Source organism: Hippocampus bargibanti, linkage group LG17 (genome assembly GCF_051943395.1).
Source record: "Hippocampus bargibanti isolate YZ-2025 linkage group LG17, ASM5194339v1, whole genome shotgun sequence".
In the NCBI taxonomy this organism is placed as follows: Eukaryota; Metazoa; Chordata; class Actinopteri; order Syngnathiformes; family Syngnathidae; genus Hippocampus; species Hippocampus bargibanti.
In genome coordinates, this window is record NC_142750.1 from 13,085,934 (window position 1) to 13,103,434 (window position 17,501).

The 17,501-nt window shown below is 41.9% G+C and overlaps 2 protein-coding genes across 2 annotated transcripts; one reads left to right on the forward strand and one right to left on the reverse strand.

Annotated features, from left to right (window-relative positions):
* The first annotated feature begins 2,112 nt into the window (after positions 1 to 2,112).
* Positions 2,113 to 4,883, forward strand: LOC148885841 (lipid droplet assembly factor 1-like). The gene is made up of 4 exons (XM_089018992.1): positions 2,113 to 2,444; positions 3,652 to 3,820; positions 4,354 to 4,499; positions 4,773 to 4,883. The coding sequence occupies exons 1-4, from the start codon at positions 2,373 to 2,375 to the stop codon at positions 4,827 to 4,829; spliced, it is 444 nt and encodes a 147-aa protein (XP_088875118.1). The 5' UTR covers positions 2,113 to 2,372; the 3' UTR covers positions 4,830 to 4,883.
* Positions 4,884 to 10,217: 5,334 nt separating this feature from the next.
* LOC148885842 (ER lumen protein-retaining receptor 2) lies at positions 10,218 to 16,518 on the reverse strand. Its single transcript, XM_089019285.1, has 5 exons — positions 16,253 to 16,518; positions 14,749 to 14,849; positions 14,441 to 14,599; positions 14,003 to 14,255; positions 10,218 to 11,302 (listed from the first exon to the last, which is right to left on the reverse strand). The coding sequence occupies exons 1-5, from the start codon at positions 16,341 to 16,343 to the stop codon at positions 11,268 to 11,270; spliced, it is 639 nt and encodes a 212-aa protein (XP_088875411.1). The 5' UTR covers positions 16,344 to 16,518; the 3' UTR covers positions 10,218 to 11,267.
* Between the last annotated feature and the right edge of the window lie 983 nt (positions 16,519 to 17,501).

Below are 17,501 nucleotides of genomic sequence, written 5' to 3' on the forward strand. Positions count from 1 at the left end.
AGTGCACAGCCTGGATTGATTACAAGAAAGCATATGACTCGATGCCACACACATGGATCACCGAATGCTTAGAGTTGTATCAGGTCAACAGGACCCTGAGAGCCTTCATTGCAAATTCGATGAGGATGTGGAAAACCACACTTGAAGCCAATGGCAAGCCACTAACGCAAGTGTCCATCAAATGTGGCATATACCAAGGTGATGCACTCTCCCCACTGCTGTTCTGCATAGGACTGAACCCCCTCAGCCAGATAATCGCCAAGACAGGCTATGGATACCGGCTCAGAAATGGAGCTACGATCAGTCACCTCCTCTACATGGATGACATAAAGCTGTATGCTAAGAGCGAAAGGGGCATAGACTCCCTGATCCACACAACCAGGATCTACAGCAGTGATATCGGAATGTCATTCGGGCTGGAGAAATGTAGTCGGATGGTGACTAAGAGGGGCAAGGTAGTCCACACTGAAGGGGTCTCACTCACTGAAGGAACAATACTTGACATTGAAAACAGCTACAAGTACCTTGGTATACCACAGGCCAATGGCAACCTCGCGTTTTTGTGATTTAGTGGCCCAGTACGGCTATACTAAGTCAACAATTGCTACCATTCTCCGCAACAGAGAAGCCATCAAAGGTGCGTCTGTTGCAAAAGGTGTTTCCGTGCTCTCAAAGCGACGGTCTCGGGCATTCGAAGAAGTTGAAAAACTTCTGTTAATTTGGATTAACGAAAAGCAGTTATCCGGCGACAGAGTGAGTAAAGCAGTTATATGCGAGAAAGCACCGGTAATTCACTCCAATATCGCCATGCAGCAACTTGGAAGTTCGGCGCTTATTGAGGATTTTAAAGCCAGCAACGGATGGTTCGAGAACATCTGAGGGCGAGGAGGAGGAGATGGCTGCATCATCAAGTGAGCTCATCAAGGCAATGTTGGCAAAGTGGAATGCTGTGCAGGCTTTTATCGAACAGTTCCATCCAGAAAAGACTGGCTATGAGAATCATCAACATGATGAACGATAATGTGATGCCTCAGCTTCGTAAGACCTTAGAAATCAGAAAGCAACAGGTGTCAATTAAGATGTTTTTAATCAGCAAAAATGAGGAGTGTCCAAAGAAGAAGAGAAGCCACACCAGAGGTTGAGTTACCAACAGTCCTTATGGACTTCCATAAGCCATCAACGACCATCACAAAGGTAAATAAAACTTTATTTTACAGTACAGTTTATTTCTTTGCTTACAGCCCTCACATAATGTGCCTTTCTTTCCAAACAGCAATTCCCTCTGACCTCCGACCTCCAACGCCATTCCATCAAGCCATCAATGACCATCACAAAGGTAAATAAAATGACTTTATTTTACAGTACAGTTTGAGAGAGAGAGAGAGAGAGAGAGAGAGAGAGAGAGAGAGAGAGAGAGAGAGAGAGAGAGAGCGAGCGAGAGGGAGGGAGAAAGGCGGGGAGTGAGAGAGTGAGAGTGAGAGAGAGTGAAAATGAGAGAGAGTGAGAATGAGAGAGGGACAGTGTGAGTGAGTGAGAGAGTGAGAGAGAGTGAGAGAGAGTGAGAGAGGGGGAGAGAGAGAGAGAGAGAGAGAGAGACAGAGAGAGAGAGTGAGAGAGATATAGTATGAGAGTGGGAGAGACACAGAGAGAGGCAGAGAGAGAGGCAGAGAGAGAGAGAGAGAGAGAGAGAGAGAGAGAGAGAGAGAGAGAGAGAGAGAGAGAGAGAGAGAGAGAGAGAGAGAGAGAGAGAGAGAGAGAGAGAGAGAGAGAGAGAGAGAGAGAGAGAGAGAGAGAGAGAGAGAGAGAGACTTTTTTTGTTGTTACAATACACCTGCCATACAACAGGGGGCAGTAACTTCGAGCTACTTCTTGGCTACGACAGAAATCCATGCTTCAAGTTACACAAACATCCGTGGAATATTAGTTTGGCTAAAACTGACCACAGACGTTGGCATTGAAAGACTTCAATTCCTAAGAAATACCATCATCCCCGTAGCCTGTTGGCGACGCGCCGGCGAAAACCGTTTGAAGCTGTTCCAGCAGCATCCAGCAGACGGCAGCAAAGACCTTTTCGACTGCAATGAAAAGAAGCCGGAGGAGGGGGAAGGAGAGGGCGGAGGAAGAAGAAGAAAGCATAAGAGGAGTGGTGTGCTCCTTCTTTGGTGCTCAACATTCCTTTGGCACAACATGTCATGCTAAAGGAAGTTGTTTTTTTTAACCTGAGTTGTGTACGTGAAAACTTCGTTCAACTACGTTCAATTGGTCATTATAAACTTGTTGTAACCTTGAATTAGCCTCCCCTCCCCCCAGTGGTGACAGGCAGCATTGAAAGTTTGGCGTTGGGAATTGACAGGTTGCCTTTGTGCGTCGCGATGCAGCCAAGCGGCAGTGCGATGTGGGAAAGCTTGAGCTCAGTGTCCAACCAAGTCTACAATAACCCCAAGGTAAGAAGTAAACACTCACACGCACACACGCGCGAGCACACACACACACACATACACACACACACACACACACGCACGCACACACACACACACACACACACACACACACACACACACACACACACACACACACACACACACACTCAAACATATACCATCAGTTCTTAAGTCACACAATGTGGTAGAGTGGCCCAAAACTGGATTCAAGTAATCGCTTCATAGGATAATGTGACTTGTGTGTGTGTGGGGGGCTTACATTTCACAGCAGCAAAGTTATGAAAGGAAGAGGAAAGGAGAAAAAGAAGTAGAAAACAAAACACAGGAGCTGCTGGAAAGACAGCCACTCTCACGGCGCCATCAAACTGCAGTTTTAGGACAACAATATTGTCCAAACCGCATTAGTTCTAACTAAAACACTGAATGTATAAATAATAATAATAATAATAATAATAATAATAATAATACATTTCATTTATAAGCACCTTTCAAAACTCTCAAGGTCACTTTACAGCAGGGGTGTCAAAGTCATTTTTTGCCGCGGGCCACATTGTAGTTATGGTTTCCTCTCGAGGGCCATTATAAATTTGGGGAACTCATTAGAATGTTTAAATCCCTTCAAATATTACATATAGAGCACACAGCAAATTAATGAATAACTCGTTTTCAAATCTGAAGTCAAGAATAATGACTTTTATTGTGGTCGACATCCAAAAATATGAAATTTTGGCTCAGATTTTAGCAATCACATGGAATTTAACAAGTTTGATTTGCTTTCGCGGGCTGAAAAAAATGATGTGGCGGGCCTTGACTTTGACACCTGTGCTTTACAGTGACAGGATAAGTTATTTCTGTAGGTGAGCAGCGGCAGCCACACGCGCCAGCGTTCACTCATCTCAGAATAACGATGTATCCATTTCCTAATGTGCATACCCCCACTCCGGTCGCGGGAATGCTGGAGCCGTTCCCAGCCATCTTTGGGCACTAAAGGGGGGACACCCTCAACCTGTTGCCAGGCAGTCACACGGCACACCAAAGAAAACCCATTTGTGCTTACAATCGCACTAAGGGACAATTTAGAGTGTTCCATGAACCTGCCTTGAATGTATTTGGACTGTGGGAGAAAACCGGAGTATACGGAGAAAACCCACTCAAGCAAGCATGGGGAGAATGTACAAACTTGGCATTGACATTTGAACCCAACCACCAGGTGAGCCTGCTGATGAAGTCGAGGGCAGCGCAGCACCTGAGCGGCCACCCGTTGGTGGCGCTGACCGTCATCTTCTTCTGCGCCTCGGCCGCTGTTCCTGTTGGACTCTTTGTGCTTTTTGCTGTGGTCACCATCATTATGTCAGCTATCGGCTTTCTTTTCTTTGAAGGTAACAGTGATTTTTCATGTTTTATCTATTGTCTGTCTGTCTGTCTGTCAAATTTGATGTGATTTTTTTGGACCACTTTTGAAATTGTCTTTCCCGTTTAATTCCTTATTTTTGTTGCATTTGTGATTTATTAAATTAATTTTATTTTGGGAATTTCATTTTTATTTATTTAATTCTTTTATTTCACTTTGGTCCAATTTTAACACTATTTCAAATTAATCTTAATTTTTAATACATTTACAATTGGTAAATTTCTTATTTTGATCAAAATTAAATGTGTGAATCTTCATCTAGGTTTTATTTTTGCAATGTAAAACATTTCTGTTGACTATATTTATGAAGAATCAAAATATTCTCTGGAAGCAGTCCTTTTTTCCCAAATATCATTCCTTCTAGATTTTTATTCATGCTTTTTATGGGGGGCCACAGGGCAGCATGAGGGTTGGGGGTGTTATTAATGTAGCATTTTGTCATTGCTGTTGTTATTAATCAATATTTTAACATTTGTCTTTGTGAATGTCATTTCTGTTTAGGCTTCCTGCTGTTTGTTGGCGCCTTGACTCTGCTGTGCGCCCTGATAGGTTTGGCCTTTTTCTCCATTGTGGCGTCATCTGTGACGGCTGCCTTTTACTTTGCCATCTCCAGCATCCTCAACTACTCTTACCCACACCGAGCAAAGGTACAACACATGAAAACTTAAGTCAAATTGGGACGGGGAGGGAATAAGAGGGAGGGAGAAACCCAACGCTTCTCAGCACTGTTTGATGTTCAAGCCACAATTGCAGCTTTGGCCTAGTTTGGCTTTTATCTTGATGGAAAAAACTAATTCGATCACAGTTGCATGAAGCGATGCCTTTGTGGAGCCAGTGTATTGGCAAGAACTCAAATGAGTACTAGTATGTGTATTTTGTCTCAAAAAAAGAATGTCTTCCTTTGCTGTTTGTGTCCATAGATGGAGAAAGAGCGTGTGAAGGACAACGAAGATGATATGATGCAGAACACAACATAATAATGTCACCACCCTGAATGATGTTTTTAATAAATTCTTAATGAGAACCCTGAATTGCTTTTTTGCCCCCCAACAATTATTTATTTTTGTATTCGTGCACGGGTCGTGAAACTTTTTGACTAAGAAAGTGTTGAGATCTTTTGGGAGAATAAAGAGTCGAGATGGTCCTCTTGTTTAGAGCATACAAGTAGGATATTTATTTGCCGGAGCGCAGAGAGCGACCGCTGCGCTCATCGTCGTACGAGAAGTCACACACACATAGACACTGGCTTTGATCGCTGTCAAATCACGTGATGTCGCGTAGTGTCTGGGTTGCCAGATCAGCTCAGTATTACAGCATTTCACCAAATGAGGATACAATCTAACTTTCTTAACACCCCCACTTATACTCAGTTTGCTGTAATGTAAACCAAGATAAATAGAACAATGTGAACTCTGTCTTACACATTTCACCTTCCAAAAACATTGGGTATAAACACAATTGTTTTTGCGGATTGGTAGTCATCAATGAAATCACCGTCCCATATGATTTTGACCACCTTGTCACTTCTTGACTCTTTGGCATATATACAATAATCAGCTGGGTTTTGCTTGTACCAATTATCAGTTAAATCATCATGTAAACCTAATGTATTATTATTATTATTATGTAAGACCTTGTTCCCGTTTCATCACCACCCGCACCACTCTTATACCTGTTAGATTGGCTGTTGGTGAAAACGTCTCTCCATAGTCTGGTTTCCACCTGGCTCTTGCCCTTTGCAACAAATCGTGCTTTGTATTTGTCTCTGACATCTCCATCACGTTTGATAGCAGATACCCATTTGCCCCCCACTGTTTTCTTGCCCGCTGGTAGAGTTGTCACAGTAAATGTGTTGTTGTCATTTAATTACTGAATTTCCTCATCCATGGCTTTTGCCCATTCTTGAGAATAATTTGATCTCATTGCCTCGGCATATGTTTGCGGAACACCACACACAGCTCTGTAACAGTAGTCCACTGTGGTGTGTGTGCCCCATCGTTATCGCTATACTCAATCACAAAATCATCAAAGTGACTAGGTTTCTTTCTTTCCCTCGTAGGATACCTTCTATTTTCAGGTTCATCATTTGTGTCACTTTGTTGTGTGAGGTTATGTTCATTTGGCCTAATCTCTGTGACTGCACTTTCGCGTGCACCCCTGTCTTTTATACATGACTCTTGGGCTCTCTTATTAGGCTTCTGAAAGACCTCACTAGATCATACAAGTAGGATATTTATTTGCCGGAGCACAGAGAGCAACCGCTGCGCTCATCGTCGTACGAGAAGTCACACACACGTAGACACTGGCTTTGATCGCTGTCAAATCACATGATGTCGCGTAGTGTCTGGGTTTTCAGATCAGCTCAGTATTACAGCATTTCACAAAATGAGGATACAATCTAACTTTCTTAACAGAAAACCATCAACGTAAAATATTTAGAAATGTTTTTCAGTGAGAGTCACACACACACACGCACACGCACAAACACACACACACACACACACACACAAACACGCGCACACATAACACGCGCACGCACTAAAACATGCAGCCACTTTTCAAGAAAATGTCTTCTTCTTTTCCTTTCGGCTCTTCCCTTCAGGGGTCGCCACAGTGAATCAAGGTCCTCCATCTATCCCAGTTTTGTGCATCCTCTTCTCTCACACCAGCTACCTTCGTGTTCTCTTTGACCACATCCATAAACCTCCTCTTCGGTCTTTCTCTCGGTCTCCTGCCTGGCAGTTCAAGTCTCAGCATTCTTCTCCCGATATAGTCACTCTCTCTCCTCTGGACATGTCCAAACCATCTCAGTCTGGCCTCTCTGACTTTCTCTCCAAAGCCTCTAATATGAGTTGTCACTCTAATGTACTCATTCCTGATCCTATCCAACCTGGTCAATCCCAAAGAAAACCTCAACATCTTCAGCTCTGCTACCTCCAGCTCTGCTTCCTGTCTTTTCTTCAGTGGCACTGTCTCCAGTCCAAACATCATGGCTGGTCTCACCACTGATTTATACACTTTTCCTTTCATCCTAGCTGAAACCCTCCTATCACACATCACACCAGACATTTTTCTCCAGCCGCTCCAGCCTGCCTGGACACGCTTCTTCACCTCTTTTCTACACTCTCCATTGCTCTGGACAGTTGACCCCAAGTACTTAGAATCCTCCACCTTCTTTATCTCTTCTCCCTGTAGCATCACGCTTGCACTTGGATCCCTCTCATTCACACACATATATTCCGTCTTGCTGCGACTGATCCTCCTTTCCAGGGCATATCTCCACATCTCTAGTTTCTCCGCCACCTGTTCCCCGTTCTCGCTACAGATCACAATGTCATCTGCAAACATCATGGTCCAAGGAGATTCTTGTCTAACATCGTCTGTCAGCCTGTCCGTCACTATAGCAAATAAAAAGGGGCTTAGAGCTGACCCCTGGTGGAGTCCCACCTCCACCTTGAATTCCTCCGTCACACCGACAGCACACCTCACAACTGTCTTACAGTCATGATACATGTCTTGCACCGCTTTGACATACTTTTCTGTCACTCCAGACTTCCTCATGCAATACCACAGCTCTTCTCTGGGCACCCTGTCGTACGCTTTCTCCAGATCTACAAAGACACAATGCAATTCCTTCTGACTTTCCCTGTACTTCTCTATCAGCATTCTTAAAGCAAACACTGCATCTGTCATACTCTTTTTTTGGCATGAAGCCATACTGCTGCTCACAAATGTTCACTTCTGCTCTTAGTCTAGCTTCAACTACTCTTTCCCAGAGTTTCATTGTATGGCTCATTAACTTTATTCCTCTGTAGTTAGTACAACTCTGCACATCTCCTTTGTTCTTAAAAATGAGCATGAGTACATTTCGTCTCCATTCTTCAGGCATCTGTTCACCATCTAGGATCTTGTTGAATAATCCAGTCAGGAACACCACCGCCACCTCTCCAAGACACTTCCATACCTCGATTGGTAAATCATCAGGCCCGAGTGCCTTTCCCCCCTTCATCATCTTCAGCGCCCTCCTCACTTCATCCTTGCTAATGTTTGCTACGTCTTGGTCCATAACAGTCACGTCTTCTACTCTTTGTTCCTTCTCATTTTCCTCATTCATCAATTCTTCAAAGTACTCTTTCCATCTTGTAATCACACTACTGGCACCTGTTAATACATTGCCATCTCTATCCTTAATCACCCGAACCTGCTGCAGGTCCTTACCATCTTTGTCTCTCTGTCTCACCTTCCTTGCTGTCCAGCCGAGCATACAAGTCATCATAGGCCTCTTGTTTGGCCTTTGCCACCTTTACTTTAACCGTGCGCTGCATCTCCTTGTACTGCTGTCTACTCTCGTCCGTCCTCTCAGTGTCCCACTTCTTCTTTGCTAACCTCTTTCTCTGTATACACTCCTGCACCTCCCCATACCACCACCAAGTCTCCTTATCTACCTTTCTTCCACTCGATACACCAAGTACTTCCCGACCTGTTTCTCTGAATATGTTTGCTGTAGTTTGCCAGTCATCTGGAAGGACCTCTTGCCCACCCAGTGCTTGTCTTACCTCCTTCCTAAATGTCATGCAACACTCTTCCTTTTTCAACGTCCACCATCTTGTCTTCACTTCAGCCTTTGGTTTCTTTATCTTCCTCACTGTCAGTGTCATCCTACACACCACCAACCTATGCTGTCTGGCTACACTCTCACCAACCACTACCTTGCAGTCACTGATTTCCTTTAGATGGCGCCGTTGACACAAAATGTAGTCTACCTGTGTACTTCTGCTTCCACTCTTATAGGTCACCCTATGTTCCTGTCTCTTCTGAAAGAAAGTATTCACAATAGCCAGTCCCATTCTCTTAGCAAAGTCAACCACCATCTGTCCGTCAGCGTTCCTTTTACTTTTCAAAAAAATGTCAGAATGTATTATTTAAATTAACTTTGTGATAGTACTCACCATTAACATAAATGGTTTTCCGTTCATCATGATCGGTAAAAATCCAGCCAAACGATCGGAATGAAAGTCAACTTGCCAAGTCCATACGCGAAGTGACTCCTAGCTAGCCTACACGCGGCTCATAAGCTTCCACACTTGCTTTCTGCTGTCTCTCGCAGAAGTATATTGATGCTAACGCTGGCATGGGGCTTGTCAAAGTACCTTCATACCACTTCATCGATGGTATTGTTTCATTGCAAATTAGAATCACGGCAGAACCTTTTCTCTCCACAAAGGCAAATCCTTCGGTCCATTCAATCTGAAGTGTACGATACTCATCTTTGTTACTCGTCGGGTTTATTTAAAAGGGGGTGTTTACCTGTTTCAACATCAACGGCCACCTTAAAGGACAACCGACGTCTCCGGACAAGTTGTGTCCATAATTTGTAAAATGGCTTCAAATGACTCCTACTGAGCGTATTTTACAAAGATTCCACCGCATATAGCTATATTTTACGTTTTAAGACTCGTGCTGAATATTCCGGAAGTCTTGTTTTTCAGTTGGTGACGAGTCTGTACGTGACGTTACTGAAGGAACGCCCCTGACCGAAAAAAAGGACACATTGTAGCAGTCCTTCCATCATGTCAATTCTTGTTTGGTCTGGAAACCTCGTGTTGCGCCAGAAGAGGGCGTCCAAGCTCCATGTAAGGAATTTATCAGCCTGTGGAAATGCAATACACTGTCATGTCTACAAGAGGTCGCCATTTTCTTCTGCCTCTTTTTGGGTGTGACATTTACCCCCAATGTTGCCTCAAAATGGCACGGAATAAATTCTTTAATCGATTGCAAACATGTATGCTTTCCTCTTCAGAACTGTTTGAATCACATTCATAACTGGATGTGTAACAAGAAAGCATATTCTCCGAATCTGAAGCCATTGTTTTGATTCTCCAGCAATGCAAGATGTCTTGGCGTAACGTCACGAACTGGGGGCGGGACTTTCTGAAAATGCCCAATTCGCATATATATAAATACAGTAAAGTCTCATTATATCGATATTCAAGGGAGTCCGAAAAAATATCGATATAACCGGGACTATCGATATATCCGACCCTGTTTGCATGTAATTTTCTCCGTGCGTGCATAGAAATAGTATCGATATAACCGGGACTATCGATATATCCGATATCGATATAACGAGACTTTACTGTACATGAGTAGATGTATAAACATGTGTATATATACAAATTTATATTTACATAGATATACAGTATATATAAAAATACATGCTCTACAAGATGTGTACATGTACAACTGTAGAGAATACTACATATGTTACTACAAAAATGTTCGTCATTAATGTTGTTCGTAACTCAAATGTTCCTAAGTAAGGGAGAGTGTATTTGTGGCATTAATAAATCCATCCGAAAAGTCAGTGGCGATTCTCATAAAATTTTAATGGAGGTGATATCATGCAAAAAAAATAAATCAAAAAGAATAATTCAAAAAGCATCCCAACCCTGGAGTAACCAACGAAATTTCGATCCCATTTTGACAGCGTTTCTCCTCAGCTGTCCATCAGAGCGATGAAATAATTTGACACTTTCAAACACCACGATCGCAATTCAGACAAGAAAAGCGGCAACAATGAAAACAACACACATTTAGCCAACTTTTAACTCTGTTCTCATAAAAAGATTTGGACTTTCCCTTCAATTGCAAGCCTATTTGTTGGGATTTAAAATAATCAGAGGAGAAATGTATGAACTAACATGCATTAAAAAAAAAGGGGGGGGGGGAGTAAAATTCAGTGAGCCGGAGGATGTGGCTGACAATGAGGCACTCACACTTTTTTTTTGTTTTTGCTTTAGTAAGACTGTACATTTGTGCATTATCTTTTGGAGAGTCGCCCTCTTTGTGAGTTTTGTTTAAAAAACATCGACATGGCAAAAAATAAAGTGTATACACCTCACGTGTCTATTGAGAGAGAGAGAGAGAGAGAGAGAGAGAGAGAGAGAGAGAGAGAGAGAGAGAGAGAGAGAGAGAGAGAGAGAGAGAGAGAGAGAGAGAGAGAGAGAGAGAGAGAGAGAGAGAGAGAGAGAGAGAGAGAGAGAGAGAGAGAGAGAGAGAGAGAGAGAGAGAGAGAGAGAGAGAGAGAGAGAGAGAGAGAGAGAGAGAGAGAGAGAGAGAGAGAGGACAGAGAGGGAGAGAGAAAAAGCCCTTTCTCCTGCTGGGCCAAGAGAGAAAACGAAGTTTAAGGCAAGAACTTTAAACACAAAAATGTGATGGTGAACTTGTTGGAACGACGTTTGTTCAGCTTCAGCGTTGTTTGCAGTACGCCGCTGGCTGCTGGTCGGTCACCAAGGAGACTCTCAAGTGTTTGTTTTGCTTTGTCCCCTCCCCCTCGTATTGGTCGAATCGCCACGCAGTGAGGTGGTTTTGGCGCCGGCGCATCACGTCCGCTGACGGGGACTCCGCATGGGTCTTTACGCCGGAAGGCTCAGTTTCTTGCCTTTCAACACTGGATGAAAGACACAAGGTATGCAAGCAGGAGTTGAATTATTCAAAGAAGCATTTTGAAAAAATGGTGAAGTATCAAAGCCCCAATGTCACCCCAAAAAAAGTATCACATTAACTCATTCACTGCCAGACGATGTGCAAAAATATGTCCATCCCAGTGCCAGGGATTTTGTCATTGGGACTCGAATTCCGCGACCCACGGAATATTGAGTTTTAGGACTACATAAACATTCGATGCAGCGTTAGAAACCTTAAACTGTCTTCTTTCATGAGAACAAAAGAGTTAATTCCTAAATTATATGGGTCTGGAGTTATATATGAGCTTGAAATGAGGGCAGCTGTCCAAAATACAATGCAATACATACATATTGTTTTATATGGCGCGTTAACAACAGCTGAAGCTGGAGCAAAGCGCTAACATGGAAAAAAGGGAAATGCTTCTCCCTTGTGGAAAGAAAAAAAACATTGCCAGAGGCCATGCCAAAGGCCATTGCCAGCACTTTATCAGCACCCAAAGAAGAAAAAACAAAACCTGAATAAAAATTGTATAAGTTCATCCTGTCTACTTGATATCTAATTTAAAACAGATTCTTATCTTTACATACAGTGTATTGTCGGTGTTCAAATACCTGACATGGCATGACTCATAGCAACACCAGCAGAATAATGCGCGTCACAACATCCGTGACACTCTGACGAAGGCGGAAGTCAACGCCGAAACATGTCAGGTATTTGAACACCGACAATACACTGTCTGTAAAATAAGAATCTGTTTTAAATTAAAAACCTGAACTAATTCCGAAATGGCGCTCTACGTCATTTTCAATTCACGAATAAATTCGTGAATGGCAGGGAATGAGTTAACACATTTTAAAATTTCTTGTTTCATTTTTTGGATGGCGCGAGGGGGCGCCGGAACGAATTCATGGAATTTCCATTCATTTCAATAGGGCATGATGATTTGATTTTCCAAACGAATGTTAGCTTGATCGAAGATGAGATGCACATTTGTGAATATGTGAATAATTGTTGTTTTTTGTGTACTCTGTGATTGTGAGTTCAAAATTCAAAGTCGGAAATGACATTCTTTCCGTAACATCATGACCATTGTCGGACAAATAAAGGTGTTTTTATTCTTATGACGACTACCTTTTTGGATTTACATTTGAAATGTCAACTTATTTTTCATGACTATTTCGTATCCGTTTAGACTTTTCTTCACTTTGAAGTATAACTTTTTTAACAGAAAGACCCTTTTCGATGTTTCTATAACTTTATTTTTGTATGGTATTTTCCTTTTTCTGGTGCTAGGGGCAAAGAATTACAGTTACAGTATGTCTATTTTCTATGTGAGAAGGATTTTGGTGGGAAAGGTCACATATCTATGATATGACGCAGCAAAATTCTTTCTTGACATCACGGGCACGACAGAAACACAAGCCCCTCAGTTGGACGCGATTGGATTTGGACATGCCAATTCTCCTTTTTCATCAATTATGCCTCTTGCACATAGGTTTGCTTTTTTGGCATCTGTGGGTTTGCGGTTGGAGGCTTTTCAGAAGAACACAGGCCAAACTGTGCCTAGAATTTGACTACACAAGAACATCGACATGCTGACAGCCTGGATTTGTCACGAAAGGAACTCTGACAAGATTTCGAGGACTTGGTCTCCTTCACTAAATTGATAAATGATCCTTAAAACATAATGTGGAATTTAGTGACCTCTAGCGGCAACTGATAGAATGCACTACCCTAAACTGGGGGTGCTTGCATTTGGATGCAGACGCACTTGCCTCTGAGAAACATTTGTTGGGTCCGTTTATATCGCCAATTACTGTAGAGGTGCAATCAAAATGGAAGCCCAAACGACTTCCGTTTTTTCGACCAAGAGACGCAATCATTTCATTGAATTTGGGTATCCTTAGCAGAAAGATGGCGGCGAAAAATGGCCATATCATGTAAACTTAGTCGGGGCGGATCTTAAAATAATGACTCATTACTTCACCGAAATTTACATTTTGAAGAATCACATTAATGAGATAGAACATACATTTATTTGTATTGTTATTTATATTATAATATATTTGTGTGTGTGTGTAATATTTGATATATATATATATATATATATATATATAATATATATATATATATATATATATATATATATATATATATTTATATTTTATATATATATAGTATTGTATTTATTGTATTGAACTCAATTGTGGGAGTTTCCCATTGAAGTCATTAGCTGTGGGGAAAAACGATTCCACTCTGACACAAAATGTTAACCCAGATGCTAACTTTATCATATTTAATCAGATTTTAATTTCAGGGATAGATTTCAACACATGCTTACCTGAAGATGGAGTTGATTTTAGCAGCAGTGACAAATCATCATGAGATGTGAAGGCAAAAAATAATTATATTAAAAAAGGGGCTAAAAACACAAACAAGGCCATTATTTTAAGAGGTTGAAAATGTGTTTCTAAAAATCGCGACACTAATTATGTAAAAAAAATCCCCCTCCCAAGAAATCATCGTGAAATTTTATGAGCGCTGATTATATTTTTTCCACAATATGCTCTTTGTTCCCAAAAATATAAGGCATGAGGAAATTATTGTCATTATTTTCCAAATGACTTTTTTTGTCAGTGATGAACTTGTTAACAATGGAGGCAGTGAGGGCAGGAACACAAACCTTTGGTGACATAAAGGTAGAAGAAGTCGCAGTAGAGGACCGTCTGGACCACACCGGCGACGATGGCGATCATGTCGAAGAAGCCCTCAAAGTAGAAGCGCCAGATCCAGTTGAAGAGGTAGAGGGCTCGGTATAGGCCCAGGCAGAACAGGTAGTGGGTGGTGATGGTCTCTGCCTCGCCCGTCTTGCTGATCATGAAGAGCTGCGGTAGGATGGCCACCGACTCCAGGTAGATGGAGAACGTCCACAGTATCTGAAAATACAGACATCATACCCATGAGAAACACGTGTTCCATGTGTATCACTCTCACACATGCGATTCATTATTCTCAAATTTTCATTGTTGGAGGGGAAAATGGTGTTATGCTGACTCCCCCAAATGCACAATTTATTCTACAGATGAGCTGTTATATTCATATACAAAATAAGTGCACATACCTCAAGGGGGGAAAAGTCATGATTGATGAGCACAGACAAACCACCGACCGGGACCACCAGGAACTCCACCCTGAAGCTATCGTGATTGCCGTCATAGGTGGCTCGGAACTTGACATAGATCAGGTAGACTGTGGCGTACGCACAGCCAATGTAGATCACCTGGAGAGGCAAATCGTATAATTAGTTTTGGTGCATGTTCCTTCGGCTCAATCGCTCAAAAGCAGGGGGAAAAAATATTTGTCATTGTTTTCAGCAGTACTCACTCATTTTCTACAAACAATATGAAACACGTTGTTTGTGCGCCATACCTTCATGCACGTGTTGTAGAGCGAGATGAAGGATGTGAGCAGGTCCAAGTAGCGTGTTGTGAACACAATCGCAAAGAGGATTTGACTCTTTCCAGAGATACCTTTGCAAACAAGCATAATGATGTTGACTATCATGTACATTGTAACATAAGTTAACTGCAGCGATTGGAAAACTCATTTAAAAAAATGAACACTTAATGATGCTGCTCATTGAATTGGGATGTAATAATGATCACAGCTCAGACTGCTCAGTGCATCCTTATGTGGGTCTTGAAATGAAGCAAGGGTGAGGGTTCATGCCTGAATGTGTCTCTGGTGTTGGTGCGTAACATGGTGTTGCTAAGTTTTAAAAAGGACTCGCATAAAGCAAAGTTTAAGCCAAAAATGTTCAGTGGTACCAGAAGAGGGATGCTGTTAAGACGCCCACCTTCCAAAAAGGAATATCATAATAAATAAACCCACTGCGTTTAATTTATCGTCTGCCACGTGTCATAATGAATTGCCTGGGTCATTTTTCAATAACTGAACACGAGAAAAAAGTCATTATGTGTATAGGTAGCTAAATCGATAGATAAACAAAAACGCCAAAACGGCAAGTCAGCGAAAGGGAAATGACCCATTTTAAAAAATAACAATGCGAGTTATAAAAAGTGTATATTTAATATTAAAAGACGACTTGGGCAATTGTGCAGTATGTCCGACGATATATATATATATATGTATGTTCTACTTTAGATTCTCTTTTTTAAAATATCTACGAAAACGGTGAATTTGAAAGATTGTCAATTCGCTGTGACTCGCAACAACTAGACAAAAGCTTTTCAATTGTCAGGTCCAAAATCAGAAGCCCATTCTGAAAAGTAATTATCTGTTATGGTGCAACAAAATTGCCACATTGTTGTGAACTTTAGTGACGGATTAGGAATCGACGTCGCTAGTTTATTGACAACATACAGCGCAAGGTGGCATGTTGGGTTACCCTGCGAGCGACTTCCGTAGCGCCTTGGAGAACGCCACGTCAGACGCCAGACCAAAGAAATCGAACATCGAAGCACAAACGATAGGCTTGTGTAATAAAAATACATTTTATTTATAAGCGGCAAAAGTTCTTCCAGAAAAAAAAACAAGATGCTATATTATAAAGTCTAGACTTATAGATGCATTTGACTAAATATAAAATAGGAAAAGAGCCGCGTAGTAATCGCGGGTTAGCAGGTTGGTTTATTTACTGAGTTCAACGCCAATTAATCAAGACATAAAGTGCATGAACATGAACGCCTTTAAAACAAAGATTAAAGTTAATGTTCGGTCTTGAGTAGTGATGTTGTTAGCAGTTGTGCGCGTCGTGCGTGCTATTCAGTTCCTCACATGAATGAATGGGGGTCGCTAGCTTAGTTAGCAGCTAGCAACAAGCGAATCAAGTAGCTGATCATTTTTCACATGCACCTGACCGATCCGCTACTTGTAGGATCTAATAGATGGAGCAAATATGGTTTAAACTCACCCGCACACGACCTGCTTTTCCATATCTTCAGGAGCAGGATGATGATGGCTGCCAAGTGGGAAAGGTCTCCTGTCAGGCGGAACACGTTCATGGTGGCAAAGTTTAGGGCCAAAACGTAAACTTAAATGGGCTTCTTCCTTCAAAAAGTCGAAAGTCTCTCTTAATGACTTTTGTGGAGCTCTAATTGTCCCGTTTCACTGAAAAGCCGAAGGATCGCGCGATGCTCTCCGGCTTGAAAATATGGCGAGTATGCAGGTCGACGTGGAAGGGGGCGTAAACTAGTTATGTGTCGCTCTCGAACGATCTGGCTCTGTCATCCGGCTCTTTGAAGTGAAACAGTGAGGTCGGCTCTCACAGGGAGCCGCTTATATCAAGCGACGTTTTATTCCTCCTTCATTAAAGGACAACCGACAGTCCCGCCCCCAGTTCGTCTCGGTGTAGACGAGACGTGCTGCCTTGCTCGAGAATCAAAACATTGGCTTCAGATTCGGAGAATATGCTTTCTTGTTACACATCCAGTTATGAATATGATTCAAATAGCTCTGAAGAGGAAAGTATTAATGTTTGCAATCGATTAAAGAAGGCCTTCAGGGTCATTTTGAGTGATCAAGACTCAGGTGTAGTGTCACAGAATATGCAGAAGATGGCGGCAGAGCTTCATTGGAAATAGTTTTATTCTTCACCTTGGAATTTTTGTGAACGAATATCAAAGAGTTGTCTCGGTGTGGCATACAACGATTCACCATTACATTATTTATGTGGTTTCCTTCTAATTTCGCCATCAACACGGATCAACACGTTTTCTGACCAAACAAAGTACCACAAAATGCATTGAGGTGATGCAAGGTATGTCCTTTCTCGGTGAGGGGCGTTCCTTCAGTGACGTAGGATGAGGACTCGTCACCAACTCAAAAACAAGACTTCCGGAATGTTCAGTGCGAGTCTTAAAACGTAAACTATAGCTATATGCGGTGGAATCTTTGTAAAATACGCTCAGTAGAAGTCATTTGAAGCTATTTTACAAATTATGGACACAACTTGTCCGGAGACATCGGTTGACCTTGAAAGCCGCACGTGATTGATCAAAATCCGTGGTAGAAGGCGCTTAACATATACGTATAACATATATCAGCCAACTTTTTATTCCCCATTTTATAGGTATATTCTTTTATATTCTAATTATTTCCATTGTATTTAAAGGTTTTGTTTTTATTTGTTTCATTACAAAATCTTTTTGGGGGGGGGGTGA

Coding starts and splice junctions, on each gene's coding strand:
- LOC148885842 (XM_089019285.1), bottom strand. CDS start 16,343: ATGAACGTGTTCCGCCTGACAGGAGACCTTTCCCACTTGGCAGCCATC. Junction 14,850..16,252: donor GAAAAGCAGGTCGTGTGCGG/GTGAGTTTAAAC, acceptor TTGTTTGCAAAG/GTATCTCTGGAAAGAGTCAA. Junction 11,303..14,002: donor CTACCTTTATGTCACCAAAG/GTTTGTGTTCCT, acceptor TCTTTCATCCAG/TGTTGAAAGGCAAGAAACTG.
- LOC148885841 (XM_089018992.1), top strand. CDS start 2,373: ATGCAGCCAAGCGGCAGTGCGATGTGGGAAAGCTTGAGCTCAGTGTCC. Junction 2,445..3,651: donor AAGTCTACAATAACCCCAAG/GTAAGAAGTAAA, acceptor CCCAACCACCAG/GTGAGCCTGCTGATGAAGTC. Junction 4,500..4,772: donor CTTACCCACACCGAGCAAAG/GTACAACACATG, acceptor TTGTGTCCATAG/ATGGAGAAAGAGCGTGTGAA.